This window comes from Achroia grisella, unplaced genomic scaffold, assembly GCF_030625045.1.
Source record: "Achroia grisella isolate CSIRO2021 unplaced genomic scaffold, CSIRO_AGI_Agris_v1 utg402, whole genome shotgun sequence".
NCBI classification, from domain to species: domain Eukaryota; kingdom Metazoa; phylum Arthropoda; class Insecta; order Lepidoptera; family Pyralidae; genus Achroia; species Achroia grisella.
In genome coordinates, this window is record NW_026712841.1 from 7311448 (window position 1) to 7328633 (window position 17186).

The following is a 17186-nucleotide window of genomic DNA, read 5'->3' on the forward strand; positions in this document are numbered from 1 at the left end:
ATTATCCAGTTTCAACACTGTCGTTGGATTTCGCATTATTATACCCTTTAGACTACATCCTGTATAAGTAGAAGCATAAGCTTTAGAATATTTGGATCTCGGGACAAGCCAGTATCACTATAAGTATTTATAAGGTTACTATATACATTTAATCCTGGATATACATTATCAGGCTTACTAGGGAAGGCGCGTACTGACGACACTGTTCGATTGGCGCATTTATAAAGGGGGCGGGGCGTTACAAGCAATGCGCCGATCAAAAGGCGTCGTTGATACGGGCGATCGCAACACGTACGCGAACCCTAAGAAGCGAGTCTCTTCTGAGAGGATCATAATTCTGACAGAAACATGCCATCTTTATCTAATTACGTACAACAAAAAAGGGATATAATGATTATTAACTATGTCAGATTAATTTCAATAGTAATAATTTAATAAGTACATACCTTCATCGGCATCCTAAGTTTTAATATCTCACTATAATCTCTTAAAACGGCATATGGAGCGTGGATCTGAAAATAAAAATAAAGTTATTACTTTATTTTTATTTTACTTTATTTGTATTTACTTTATTTTTATCTTATTAGATAACTTAATAAATATATTCAATGACTACAATTCAATAACATGCTGCGGTCAGCATTGTGTTCATTTAATAATAATTTATAAGTAAATGATAAGGAACTTCGGCGATCAGTTCAGCTTTAGCTTCAGTTTCCACTTTTCATTATATTGTAGATCTACCCAGTATCTAGTTGTATATCTATCTTTGTGACTGTAAACCCCTAGCATTAGAAATGTTTTACAACTTGCGAGTTATATATGCAGAAACCTAAACAGTTACACGCTGTTACAGATTCAAGCGATAAGTCAGTCAATCTCACTTTAGCCGAGAATTGACTTGTATTAGTATAGTTTACTATTATATTACTATTATTTATAAATAACCATTGACAAATAGAAAGAAAAAATCAAAATAATTTATGTCTTTATTTTAACAGGCAATTTTGCTCCCAGCCTTGAAATTTCACGCTTGATCTTCGGTATTGTGTGAATTTAGTTGAACCATTAAGTTGAGAATTATAAAAAACTTATAAACATATTTTTAATATAAACAGCGATATAATACAATTGCGATGAATAAAACAAAAAACGATCGTATTCTCGAAACCACAGAGTTGTGTTTGAAAATTATAAAATAATTTACTACAGAGGTTTTTATACTTATTTTGGTTGCAGTTTCCAAAATATACAACCTGCTTTATTGTTTTTAATATAACCAGCGGTGTAAAACCATTGCGAAGAAGAAAAACAAAAAACGATCGTCTTCTCGACAACACAGTTCTCTATTTGAAAATTATAAAATAAATTACTAAAGAGGTTTAAATAATTATTTTTGATGCAGTTTCCAACCTCGTTGGTAGTTACCTTAGTAAAATTCAACCCGTGCAACTCCTTAGGCGCCTCCCGCTCCAGTTGCAGACCCTCATTTTCCAAGTTCTCTTCGAATATCCTCCTCTGCTCGACCGCTTCAGGTGTGGTTGCGTCGATCTTACCCGCCTCCCATACTAACACGTAATCTATAGTACGTACGCCGTCATTGAAAGTCAACGATGGGTTGTTGAGAACACCACCCATCATTATCCTGTAAAAGACACGTTTTTAATGTTTAAACTTAGTTATTATGAATAAGAACAGTAAATAACTATTTATTTATATTTTTATATCGTACTTTAGTGGATGAAACTAGCGAAAATACGGCACTAGTTGACGCTGCACTAGCTTTACGTTGTTATATTTAAAATAGTACATCATAGACAAATTGTCAGTAAATTAAAATAAATACAGTAGTTATTAATAGAAATATAATTAATAAATTATGGTATCGCACCATAGTTCATTAATTATATTTCTATTGAAAAAATAAAATGGAAACTAAAAAAAGTTTCATTGGTTTGTTTCTGACCTTATAGATTAAGGCATTGTTATATTATCACATTGATAAACAAAAAAATTACAAACAACATAAGCATTTAAATAGAACTTTATGCTCAATAAAAAAAAAACAGTTACTTTAAACACTAGTGCCGCCAACTAGTGACTTATAATGGAAGCCCATGAATAGATCACAGAGCTTTTGAGTAAATATCGACTATTTTCAAAACTATACAGTACTGTACAAATGATATATGACATATATATATTATAAAATTCCCCCAATCCCATTGTTGATACTTTCTAATTTAATATGAAGTGAGGTGCAAGTGCTTGATGATGATATAATTACTATTAACCCTCCCAATTTCATTTTAGGTTCAACAAGGTTTACCACTTTAAAGTAAGGTGCAAGTGATTTGTGACATTGTCACAAAGGATCCCGTGATTCAAGTAAATATCGACAGTTTTCTAATTTCAGTACATAATGAAGTGCAAGTGATTTTGTGTTTTATTTTATTATACAAAGGTTCCTCCAATTGAAAATGCATGTCAACTAATCTACTTAATTATAATGAGGTGCAAGTGACTTGTGAGAAAGATAATATCAAAGATGAATTAAAATAAATGTTGACACTTTTCTCTTTTTAATAAAGTGTAACTCCACCTCATTATAAAGAGAAGCGTCGACATTTATTTTAATTGAGGTAATTTTATTTCCTCATTGTAATACTTATCGAAGTGTAAGCGATTTTGTACCTTATGTTATTTGTATGAATGTTCTCTCAATTTAAAATACATGTCGTCTAATCTATTTTATTACAATGAGGTGAGGTGCAAGTGATTAAGAGAAAGATGATATCGAAGTTCCCTCTGTTAAAATAAATGTCGACAATTTTCTCATTTTAATAAAAGTAAAAAGTTGAGTTTACAAAGATTCGAATGGTACTTAAATTAATATTAATATCATTTGTTTCCTTCTTCTTCAAAGGAAACAGAAATTATATGTATATATTATACAATGAATAGTCTTTATACAAAACATGATGTCATATTCTATTTCAGGTGTGATATGAAATAATACAATTATTGTACAATAATTGGCAATACATAACAGTTTTTCATAAATACATTACACTGCATTTCTACAAGTCCAATTAAGCTTATTACGTCTTCACCATTTTTCTAGAAACATTATTATATTTCTAGAGGAATAGTGAGCACTCTTCAGCTTGAAATTTTGATACATGTACAAGACTAGTTAGCTATTATCTGTATTATATGATATCAGATATATTTATAGTATTTTTTAAAGACTTGAAACCAAAATCAATGGTCCTTCTATAGTTCGAATGTAGTCATATATTGCAGCGGATGCAGTCAGCATTAAGCCTTCTTTAGCTTAATCGGTAAGAACACTGGCTCAGTATAATAAACAAATGTGGTACCTACAAGACTGCTGCATAGATTCAATAAATGAATGCTATAAAGATTATAATTTAAGTATAATTAATAATTATAATGATTAATGCAGTTAGTAGCATGCCGTATGCAATATTATCACAATCACCAAATAATTAAGCTTACCTGATAATCCTGACATGCAATGCTGATAACAATACACATAGTGGACGAGGACGACACATATACATAAAGAATTAATATACATATGTGCAGACATATACATACATTAAAGGACGTTCACAATGAATATGAGGCAGGAGTCGTTACGTCGAACGCTTAAAGGTTGGTCCTTTGAACGTTCGCCAAACTATCAACAGTGGTATATTAGACCCAACTTACAAATATAAAGCCATGATGTGCTAATATTTAAATATACACCTACGTAGCCAACATTTCATATAATATTTCTTAAAGAAATTTCATAATTTTGTACTTCTATTTCAATTTATTCGAAATAAACTCTATTATCTTCAAATTCCAAGTTCTGGTTTATATAAAATCAAATATTACGAAAGTTTCAATTGTTTTTTTTTAGAAAGTTTGGCCAAATATACCGTCAAATGTTTGTCCACATATGTACTACTCACGAGCAATGGTTGGCTTTGGGTTTGCCATTGCCGTTGGTAGCCACATCGGGCAGAGCGGCCGCGGGGTCGCACGAGGACTCCTCCGCCGGCCTCGTAGACGCTTCGCTACCGTTGTCCCTGAAATTATTCTTTGCTTGGGGATGCCAATTGTTTGAACCAATCCATATTCTATACAGATATATAGAAATAGAAGATATTTGTGTATATATAAGGTTTCTATCTACAGAAGGATTAGCTGTTACTCGCGACATCGTCCGCGTGAAACTTCATATACATACTTTTTATTAAAATTTCTAAAATAAAAGTCTCCCTTTTTCAAAACAATGATCTTGTGACCTTGTGTTGTATTTATTATGTATCTTTATGGTACAACATATTTGATGTGAGTACACAACTAAATATTAGTAAATACATAAACGTAGTAGCTGAAAAATATTCGCCACTATACTGTTAAAGTTGCCCGAACGAGGCATGATGGCTATCAAACCACATCAATAAGCCGACGCGTGACGCCATACAAATTCATATTTAATTTCCAAGTTCATAGGGTTTAGTTTATTATTTTGTCACATCAACCGCATCTATGCACGAAAGTTTAAGATCCTTGTAAGACTGACAGTAACAACTGTACGGTAGACAGGTTATATCTATATAATCAGTTTAATTTAATTTTTAATACATTAACTTGTAGAGTTGCTCAAAACCATTCAAATAATTACATATACCACAGTATATAAGTTTATGACCTTGAGTGAACTAACAGTTTACTATTCACACCCTTATATTTACACGCCCATGTTAATCCCTTGACGACTTAAAGTCAAACTGCGTTACTTCCTGACATGCAGTATTAAAATATAATAAATTGAATTAATCATAATTCCTATAACCTAAAAATCTAATAACATTAAATAATGTAACCCTCGGATAAAAAGAAACTCTCTAATTTTTAATTAAAATCACCTCCATTACGTCAGCATTCAAACCTTCCTTTTGGGGCTTAATCGGATCGGCCCATCCTATTAAGCTCCTAAAGGATTTTGATACATACAATGCTATAGACAGATATGCAGACACGTAAAACTTATAATATCCCCATATTTTTGCGTCAGCGTTAAAATCACATATTAAATAGTTTTTAATAATTTTAAACTGAGTATAAACTACAGAATAACATATTTAGTGCCAAACGTACTGTCGAAGACCAGTCTAAGTTCCTCATTGACCTCGAGACCCTATTAAACTTTAGTCCCTAGTGATTATAATAAGTTAAAGAATACACTCATTGCAATAGTAATTTAATTTAGTCATATATGTGGACTGCAATTATACAATTGCAGAGTCCAGACAGTGTGCTAGAATTATAGTGGTTATATGCTCAATGCATGTCATAGCATGAAATTTAATCGAGTCGGTGTTGTAGATAGTTAAAAAACAAATCGTATTATCTTTAAAACATATGTTTACTTTACTCTAATACTCGTAATTAAAATCGGACCGACCGAACAATCATACGCAGGAATACAAATGTTTGTACCGCGCGAGAATAGACCCGTGACCATCGGAATTGAAGCCGTGTGTGGTAGACCACCGACGCCTTCAATATACTGTTTAATATTATATTAAAAACAATATTATTAGTATATAGTAATAAAATATCAAAGACAAACTAATACAACTAACACTAACAAATTCAAATGTAATACAAAATACATTAAATGTCCAGCGCGGTTTAGTCAATAGTTCATATAAAGTACATGGAACCGCAAATAGTAAAAGCAACTGCTTGCCATGAGGCTGGCCTCAAGCATAATGACCGCTATCTATCAAAGATAAACTATTGTAATACAACACTAACAAATTGGGGGAAGGGGATTGTTAGTAATGTGGAGTAATGATCTCATTGCTAGCAATGTACCATGTCTGGTTGATCTCCACGCAGTTCCCCAGGAAACCATCGTGATACATTCCCGGTGAATTTGTCACGTTGGGCTAACTGGTCTGACATCATACTCATCTTATCATACTCCACTGGTGCCCCGCCAGCGTAAACCGTTAGCGCAGGCGGGTGCACCATTCCATTATCATCTTTTAAAAAAAAACACTAACAAATTTAAAATTTAGAACAAAATACATTACATATCGAGCGCGTTATTGTCAAAAGATGATGTAAAGTACATTGAACAGCAAATAGTAAAAGCAACTCTTTGCCATGAGGCTGGCCGGAAGCATAATGACCGCTATCTACAATTGTTTCAATTGGTCGATACATAAAGGTTATCGTATTCTACATATTACTAATGCGATTCAATTTGAACATCTCGGAGAACATTATAGCATTGTGACTCACATGTAATAATATGTTATATACACCATACTTATTCCAACGACATTACGAGGAAAATTAACATTGTTAACTGTTGAATGAGTTCTTTTTTTAGTATTAAAGTATAAAGGTACTATAACGGCATCGCAAATTAGTAGATTATTATCATACTACGTACAATTCTAAACATTTTCTATATCTAATAATCGTGTTAGGTTAGACTTCTCTGATATTCTAATCAAAGCCGAATAATATGCAAACACATACCTTGTCGCAATAACAATTTATTAAGACTATATAAAAATGTTACAAATTCTCAACAATTTTACTGTGACAAAGTACCACAGTGTTTACATTATCGTAACTGTGCACGAAATCCACTAATACTGTTTATCGGGGATTATAAAAATATATATACAGAACAAAACCAGCGCAATTAATATAACATATAAAACAATAAACACAAAGGTCAACGAGCACACAAACCATCAAATACGGTACAATCACTGTGACACACACATTTAGCATTATTATTATCAATTTGCTCTAGCAGATGGTACGAAGGCTCATTAGTTAAGCAAATAAGCTAGCACGTAAACTACTAAATAACGAAATAAAGCATATACAGATGATGTTACCTAAAAATAAAATGGTACTTCTATTATGATCATCAACGCGACAGCCCGTATCCTATGATGGGAAGAAATCAAAGTAGCGTTGCATAAATGATATTTAATTGGATCTTGTAATACATTTCGGTAAGTATTTAAAAGGAGAACTTATGTATGATACGAGATGAAATGGACATTGAACTTTACTATCTAAGGTGTAAAAGATAGCATAGACGACGTCACAAATCACTACATAAGAAAAATTACACTTGTATACACAAGAGTATATGACAAAAGGTGCAAACTACATGAGATCTATATCTATTAAGAAGGATTAAGAACAGAATAAATCAAGACTAAATGAGGCTGAACAAGCATCAGATAATACATGTGCTAGCGGATAGAGGAATAAAGAGTCACCGGAATTGACCCATGTGGCGAAGTTACGAAGTATATAGAAGTTTGGTATAAATGAACAACACAAGATCGACGTAAGAGAACACAAAATTATTGGTGAATGATGAGCAGATGAGAAACTAAAATATGACCTTAACCACCTATTAATAGCGTATTTACACTTGGAGTAGCATATCTATAGAGGAATCCCACTAAAATTGTCCATTTCAACTTTTTCTAACAACAGTGTCATTGTACACAGTAGTTTTATTGCTATCAGACTTTTCAGTTTGATTTTTGTACTCATGGGTACATGCCCAGAGCGCTTAATGTTCTTGTCCTCGGGATCTCTATACTTTAGTACTCCAACCCTATAACTAAAGTTAAAAATTATTATAGTACAACTGTTACGTTCCATTTAGTAATTGGAATATAATCCACATAGCGTGTTACAGACGTAGTGGTTATTTACTCAATGCGTGTTGCCACTTATTACATTATAACAATTAACTTAGCCGGGTAGGAAGTGTAGACAGGTTAACACAATAAACTAATAAAACACTGACTCATTAATAAGGAATTATAAAAAAAAACGGACTATTTCAAACGTAGAAAAGCAAAAGACTGCGGTGCATTACAATGGTCATGTGCGTTCCAAAAAAAAAAACAAAATCAAAATTTGAAACTTGGCGGGAAATTTGGAATCTGTGACATTCGATTGGGGTTGGGATCGCGAACGGCCCACCAAGCTGCTAGTACAAATCAACTGCATAGAATGTAACATGACCACGGCACTCACCGGTCGGTGTTCATGTCCTGCGACATATTGTCCTGGTACATACTCAGCACCGACATCGCCTGCAGGTCGGTCATCTTCTCTTGCTCCTTACTCTCCGCCTGACATAACAATAATATTGAGTTAGTCAGGTCTTTTAAAAAATCGTTGCATATATACCGCTGAAAGAGACGGACGATCAAGCACGCAACTTCTTGGTTTAGACCGTAAAAATAATACACTAGATTTGGTTATACCAGGGAAACTTCCTTCCTTCCTTCAAAAGATTCCTTTTAATGGAACTGGAAGTACAACAGATGAATCATAATTATTAAATATGACTAAATTGAGGAAATTTTATAAATAAATTAAAATCTGGCTGGACACATTCAATTATAACGATAAAGTTATTTGAAGCTAAATAAACAGAAAACATTAATAATTATATAGTAATGTATGTTATATAAAAATCTGGTAGTCCTTTTAAATTGAAACTTAATAGATGAAAAATTTATCTAACAATGTTTAAAAGTAACGATTAAGTAATCTAATAAATTTAGTTAATCTATAAATAATATTAACGTATAGTAAATATTTAAGTATCTATTTACACAAATTTAGTAACTACATTTAAATTTAGAATGTTTAAAAGTATTAAGTAATCTGTAGTTAAACAACAGAATAATAATATTTAAGTATATATTCACACAAATTTAATAACTACATTTAAATTTAGAACGTTGATACGTATTAAGTAATTTGTAATCTAGAGTTAAACAACAACAACGTAATCTATATAATATCAAAACCAATACTTGACATTTAAGTATCTAAATATTCCTAATCAAATAATGACACATCCATACTTGGCGTTTCCCGTGCGCCGCACTAATTTTTCTCATTCCAAGTGATATGTCATACATAGTGTAGAACATCACATCGACACACCACCTTGCAATCATTATAGAAATCACAATGACGAGAACGGTAAGAAACTGAAATCCCGTGTACGTAACTGACCTTGACTCGTCCACTGTTACCGACACTGATTCATAACTTGTCTGCGTTTGACTATATCTCAAGCTACCAATTAAGACGCTTAATTTTTATCATCACGGTAAACTCGCAAAATTAGAAGTGTGTAATGTAACGCGACAACTCCTGATAAGCATTATAGTTAGACTGATGCAAAAAATGAGGCGTGTATATATCGCGGAGTTCGTTCTAAAGTCTGGCAGTGACGGTGCATCCAAATCTCCTTGCGTTTTCGTATGTGCTTGGTAAACAATATATACCGAAATGAGTCTGTTAGGAAGATCTTATTGAAATAGATGCACTCGATAAATAATCTGTACAAGTTCGAAAAGTAAACAAAAAGACGGTACGAAAAGAGCGTAATCGTGAAAAACAGACCTCTTTACGCAGTTTGCAAAAAGATTTAATTATTATTGCTTTATTAGCATTAAGTTGGTTATCAAATGTATATTAAAAATTCGGAGATAAAAAATAGAAAAAGGTTTGTCAGTGAAATGAAAAAAGAAGTTTTTGATAAGTCATTTTAGAACTTAACGGCATTGAACTTAAGTAGGTAGCTAAATTTCCACATACTTAATTCTTGAGCTCTACAACGTAAATAGAATATACAGTCTCCTTTCCCCCAAACGTACGGGGGGAAAAGACAAGTAATGTGGACTGATGACCCCATTGCTAGCAATCTACCATGCCAGGTTGACCTCGACGCGGTTCCCCCTGAAAACCATCGTGACATTGGTGAAATTGTCAAGATGAGCCAACTGACCTGACCTCATGTTATCATTCTCCACTGGTGCCCCGCCACGGTAAACCATTAACTCAAACGGGGGAACTTCAATTATGAACTCCATTATAATCAATTTATAAAAAAAAAACTTTTACAGACATGGTTCATTTATAATTTTATTATACTGTATATATATTAATATAAACACTAGAATTTAAACGTATCATCCATGCTTACTTTGCCATTATGCTTATCAATCCAATGTGTGCAGACATGTCTTGGGAATAGATTATGTATACCGAGCGACGTTTTTACGTGTACTTGACAGTACATCAAATCCACAGATTCTAAATCTTGTTTTGTAATTAAAGTATTGATTGTAAGTTTTTTAAAAAACATTTTTGTTTACGCAATAATTTCTGCGCTTATTATAGTAATGAGATCATTTGTTAATCCACAGGAAGTAAAGTATATTAGAAAAGTGTGCTCTTCTCTAATGTAACAACTTGAATTTCCTGTAGAAACCATCACGGCCAAAATAAGATGACTTTATAGTTTTTTATCGTGTAGTTTTATAAAAACAGTAGCTACTCGCCTCGGCTTCGTCCGGGTGTACATGTATAAACCTTCCTCTTGAATTACTTTATCTATTAAAACAACCGCTTCAAAATCCGTTGCGCAGTTTTAAAGTAGGGACGGACAGACAGGGACAGTGCCTTTGTTTTATACTACGTAATGATGTCGTGCATCGTAAAATCGCAGCACTAAGGAAGATAACCAAAATACAAATGTTTCAACTAGACAAACAAACTAGTTTTTTCTTTTTGGGAAATCCCTCATAGAAACCTTGAATAATGCGTCATTGATACCCTCCCGCTCCAGGGGTAACGAACGGGTAGTGCCGGACTCCTACCGGGTAAAACCCCAAAATGTACGTCTACTCGTTATTACCGGAGGTACGGTTGAGCATTCTTCCGCAGCTTCTACGGTGGAGCCTATCTCAATAGACGAACCACTGAAACGAACTGGTTAGGGTAACTATCATAGAAATATTTTATATTTAAGGTATAATATCTGAGACAATCAAGATGAATCACGCAGAAAAACCTCCAACGTCATCGCCAACTTTAAGAAACTCTGATATCTGATCAGTCTGGTTAGAACGAACTCTCGTTCTAACCAGACTGAAAATAATATGCTCTTTAACTGGATAAGCGACTCCATTATCTTTATTAACGCATCGTTATATGCACCAATTTGTCAGAACCATTGTTGTTATAGTACTTGTGATAAACACAATTTTAACTTCTTGTAGTGCATCATATTTTTTGGTTATATAAAAGATATGCAAGTACTTAATTTAAGCACTTATTGCAACTAAAACCTACTGTTAACCATTTTGTTACGACTGTTTGTCACTTTTTTTTTCGGACTACTCTAATGCTGTTGGCCGCAGCTGGCCTTTACAGCTTCACCGGACGTTGTTTTTCCCTTTAATTTATATACTAGCTGTTACCGGCAACTTCGTCCGGGTACAATTAAAATAAATAAAATATTTGAAATAAAAGTAGCATAAGTTACTCCTTATAACCTTAGGTGCCTGGTTGTGAAGTCCTGTAAAAATCGGCTGATTTTTGAGATTAGCAAGAACAAACAAACAGAGAGACAGACATCTTTTTTTTATGTAAATACCGTATACCTAAGTATACTTCAATATGCATTTATTGAAAAGCTGTCAATTTGAAATAAGAGACAGACACTTCCATTTTATTTACTTGGAAAAACCAACAGCTCCAATCTATAAGTTAACTATAATCTATAATATAATCTATAAGAAACAGTTAGTCAGTAAAATAGGTCTCCATACATAGCTGTATATAAAAACAGACACTATATACTGGCAACAGTAATAATAAAGTCCTGAAAAAAAGATCTAAAAAAAGTAAACTTATTTCTAATTAAAAAAATAGCTCGTAGAAAAACTCAAATACGTTTAGCAGGTAAAATATATTATTAATATATATATAATGATATATAATTTTTTTCTAATTACATACTATTATAAAAAAAGAAAAACAATCTATTTTGTTTAGAATTGATAAACGCAAATAGTCCTTAACCAATTATTAAAATTCTCTCACCTATAGAACGCTCCATTAACAGCGAATCACATGGACTGTATCAATAATTATAAAGGCTAATTGTGAATAATAAAGATCTTACATAAAAAATCTGAGAAGAAATTATAAACACTTTAATTACGACATGTCTACATAGGTAATAAGTAAACTGTGTGTATGAACGTCGTTTGCGGAAAGAAAGAAAGGAGAAAGAAAGAAAGAAAGAAAGAAAAATATTTTATTCAGTGCAATGTAAAAAATACAATATAAACAACAAACGAAAAAAAAAAGAGCAAATAAAATGTTTAGGAAACTGTATAAACTAAAAAAAATGAAAAATTCCAAATAGGGTTTATTTTTAAAGAATTATTGTTTTTTTTATCATAATGGAATAGTGTACTCGCCTACGCTAACGGTTTACGCTGGCGTGGCACCAATGGAGGAGGAAACGATGAATATGAGGTCAGATCAGTTTGCCCATCATGACAATTTCACAATTTATTATGATGGTTTCCAGGGGAACCGCGTGGAGGTATTTAATGAATTGTTGGCAATGTACCTAACACGATACTTTCAATCTCCATTCCACCCAAAATATTGATATTATAAATTTCGAAATATGACGTCACGACATTTATGACCCCTCCCAACCCTCTTCGTCTCTTAATGAGTGTCGTAATTTATGGATGAACTAATTTCTAGTTTAAACTAGTATGATAAAAAAACTCCTTTATCGCTTGCAATTACTAAATTAAACCACTTAAAACTATCAACACATGAAAACAGCAGTTTTTTTTTATAATGTACAATTTAGTTAGATGTTTATCATCCAACGGAAGCTTAGTTCATAATGCGAGCCACGGCCCACTACTGATTAAATATTCATTTACATTTAATCAGTAAGTATATAATACTTTTTTATATACTGAGAACAGCCATCGTCATAGAAACTTGTATAATAAAACTATTTAACATTAATAAATTTTAGAAGTACATATTTTTCTCCGTTGAGTTTTCTTGAATCTTGTCTAGATTCAACCAACTTCAAAGGAGAAACAAGATAAGGCTTCATTGAGGTAAAATAACATTACCTCTATAAAAGAGGAAAATATAACGAACAATGTCTTCCATGTTGATATGGTATTATACTTTTGTATTAAGTAATTATAAGACCACTATATACTTAATAGACCATTCAAAGCTAAGCAAATGATGATTAAGGCGTATGTCCAGACATCGCTAAATAAGTTGACAATAAAAAAAAAGATTTGTGTACAAAATCGTCTATTACGTAGATATTTATTTAATTATATATATATCCTACACCCTGGGCAATCAACTAGGGCCATCTAGTCCCACGGTAAGTAGAGCTTGTGTTATGGGTACTAGACAACTGATATAAATACTTACATTTTTTTGTAAATACATACATAATATACATAGAAAACATCCAGATTACATAAACAATCATACTTATGAATAAAAATGTTTGCACCGTGCGAGGAATCGAACCCGTGACCATCGGAAGTAAAGCGGTGTATTAGACCGCTAGACCACCGAAGCCGTCAGTTATCTTCAGCTACAGCCTCATTTACTTAAGTACGAAACTAGAAATATATTCTAATTTTTTAAAAAAGTAGTTTTTAGTAGCGGCTAGTAGGTTTTATTAGAGGATGACTGAAAAACTGGGTACCAGTGTATATGAAAGGGTGAGTATGAAATAAAGACACTTCATCTATCGGGTAGCGTTTACCGGGTATTAAGCAGAACCAAAACAATATAAAAATACTAGTCGTAAAGAAAAGTAACGCTCGTGTGAATGAGGTCTGTAGGTAGTACGTACATATAAAGTAACAATAATAATCACTTAAGAGACACGCCGCTAAGAAGCCGGTTTTAACAATGACATGGTTTTCCCTCATTATTATCACAAGAATAATAGTAATAATAAGTTGTATATGGCCAACAAAAAATAAGGGACTGCAAATGCAAAGAATATACATATATTTAGACCGAATTAATAGTAATATTATCTATGGACAATTAACAAATGGTCATCTAGTCACAAGTTAAATAGAACCTGTATTATAAATCTCATCATCATTTTAGCCCGGTAGACATCCACTGTTGAACAAAGGGCTCCCCCAAGTTATAGATCTAGTACTTTAGTGATATAAATATTGCGATTTTTTAAAAATACTTTCATAATATACATAGAAAAAAGATAAAAGGGCAAATGATCTTGCAGCTCACCTCAAGTGTTTACTGCTGCCCATGAGCACACGTAACATCAGGAAAATTGCGTTGCAAATGTGCTGCCCGCATTTTAAATATGTATCTCTTTTTTTTAAAGTTTCAATATCATATCTGTTCGAAAATACTATAGCTGGAAGATTATACCGAAATGTAGTTGTATGTCGCAAAAAGTTTCCAGAAAAACGCATGGTGAAAGACCACCATTCATCCAGATGATCAGCATGACACTGATATCATTAATACACAACCAAAGAATAGTGCCCTCGACTGTGCTAACAGAATATGCTGGTGGGGTACTAGTAGTATAAGGGGTAGGAGGATAAGCATGAGGTTATGCCAGTGAACTCATTGTGACAAATCAACAAGAATTAAACACAATGATTTCCATGAAACCATGTGGAAATTGACCTGCCATGATACATTGTTAGTAGCAATGGAGTCACTAATCTCCATTACTGGCAGTCCTCTTCCACCCCTGTACACTGATATTACCAGTACCATATATTCAAGAACTGCCTATTTAGTTGTTGAAATATACCAAATTTTAAAGTAGGAGGTATTTGATAAAATAGGAGTTGTATGCATTATCACACTTGTCATGGGTGCCACAGTGTAATCCAGAAAAAACTGTGGATATTGAGGAAGTAAAATATGCCTATTATAATATATATTTGACTTATTATAAGCATCCGTTGAGCAGTGTTTCCCAACCTTTTTAGAACCATTAGCCATTATAAATAATAAAAAATTTCATTATTCACTTAAGAAACTTAAATAATAGATTTGAGGAAGATATCACTAGGAAATTGCTAATTGAAACAGTCACTAATTTTTCAAAACATAGTAAAAAAATAAAATTTACATTCCCTATCATTTTAATAAACAGCCCATTTTACAATTGCACCCCTTAACAATCAAATAGACCTTCGGTGGAGAGTGGGCTCCTTTGGGAAACACTGCTGTAGAGGATGTAAATCCGAAATATCTGTATTCATACAGTAAACATTCATGACTAGACATATCTTGGATTCACAATATTACTAAAATATTGGGATGCTAGTTAAACTCCAACTCTAATGTTGTGTACAAATAAATTGAGTTGAGATAACATAGGTATGTGAATACAATATTATGACTCACTAAAAGCTAAATACAGAAGTGAATAGGCACAAGGAAACTTTACCTAAGTATGTAAGTAGATAAAAGAAGTGTATTTAATAAAAACAAAATACAAAATGTTTGTTTTTACAAAATTTTGTGACAAAGATATACAGAAACTGTATTTTACAATCTATACATATATTTCTATGAATGTCATTCTTTCATTTTCATTTCTATAATATTGTACACATATCTGGTCAAAATAAAGATTTTATTATTTATTGAGTACAATGTCATTGTCTATTGATATACTATAGCAGAGCTAACTAGCCAGATAGGGGATAATAAATATGGTTTCTCCCAAATCATCTATACAAAGACATAAACATAATAATCCATTTTTAAATGACAGTGTGATGACGAACTTATTACTGAATACCATATCTAAATGGCATATTCTTTTTGATGCATTAAATTAAATATATTTTAATTTTCTATATATACAACTAGCTGACCCGTGAACTTCATTCCGCCTCAGAATTGAATAGTGTCAAAGTTCAATAACTGTTTGAAACATAAGAACAATTTGTATGTGAAAATAAAATTATCCTTTTTACTTCTTTCTATGGAATTTCTTCATATTTTCTTACTAAGTAAACCTTCCTTGGAGTTCACAAATATTTTAAAACAAAAATTAGCCAATTTGGCTTAACCATTTTCAAGTTTTAGGGAGACAAACAAACATAATTTTTTTTTATACATAAGAAAAATATTTATACATTTCTCATTAGAACTAGAACGGTGTAACATTGCAGTGAGATTTCTGGTAAAAAAATATCTGTGTACCAAATTTAATGTTACTTTGTTGAATAGCTTTCACATGAAACAGTAACAAACATCTTGACATATACTAATTGTTACAACATATTGGGTTTATATAAGTGTGACAATACATATACTAACCTCTTGAAATTCTGCATCTCCATCCTGAAATAACTGTCTGAAGGCGAGATCATTGCGATCAGAGTCATTCAGGAACGCCTCAGTTTCTGCTGCGTCTGACCTCTTGTGGTGCAGCTTCACGCCACCAGTATATATAGGTGTTGCTATCTTCGGCGTAAACACATTCTCCTCTGCTTTCTCCAACAGAGGCTTCGGCACGTCCTCTTCAAGTGATGGGTCGCCGTCTGACATCACACGCCTAGCACTTTCCTACACCACACAGCACTTAGCACATAGTCATATCCGACTAAATTTGTAGCCTCGTCTAAGTTGTTACGGTATTAGTCACTGATGAACCCGAAATTACCAAATTCTTATTTAACCTTCAGTATTACACTGAGATATAAGAGTGATGGCTAAGGAATTTATTTTATTGTTACCCTACAATTACATTAAATAAATCTGTAGTACCGATAAATAAGAAAGTAGTATTGAATGGATGAAGATGAAGTGGGTGATTAAATGAATTTTGGGTGCTTTTTGCAAAATTTGCAATGTCAAATTTTGCTGTCAGTTAAGCACTCAAGAAGATCAGTTAACGTCAAACAAATATATGACAAGTAGCACTATCTAGTCGCAGACTCATTTTTTTTAATTATTAGTAGTATTTTAGTGAGAACACTGAGCAAGTTATCACTACAATTTCTGTGGTGTAAATAAGTTACTTGGAAGAAGACTAATAATAATAATAATAAATTATGTTTCTTATAGTTTTAACTTTTTTTATTTATTCAATAAAACCATTTGTAAAGTATAATTTAAAACGATATGCCTCATAAGAAAGCCTTTTAAATTTAGTAGATATTATCTACCAAACATGCATTTAGAATATTTTTAGAAATATAATAGCAACA

General features: G+C 32.5%; 1 protein-coding gene across 1 annotated transcript in view; it reads right to left on the reverse strand.

Moving 5' to 3' along the window:
* Positions 1-16731, reverse strand: part of LOC131844254 (anoctamin-1-like) — a 40058-nt gene extending 23327 nt beyond the window's left edge. Inside the window, exons 1-5 of the mRNA XM_059193088.1 lie at positions 16294-16731; positions 8119-8216; positions 3987-4103; positions 1429-1645; positions 447-512 (exon numbers count right to left, since the gene is read on the reverse strand). Of these exons, the coding sequence (XP_059049071.1) occupies positions 447-512; positions 1429-1645; positions 3987-4103; positions 8119-8216; positions 16294-16524 (729 nt within the window). The 5' untranslated portion in view covers positions 16525-16731. The remainder of the gene's footprint in view (positions 1-446; positions 513-1428; positions 1646-3986; positions 4104-8118; positions 8217-16293) is intronic.
* Positions 16732-17186: the final 455 nt, after the last annotated feature.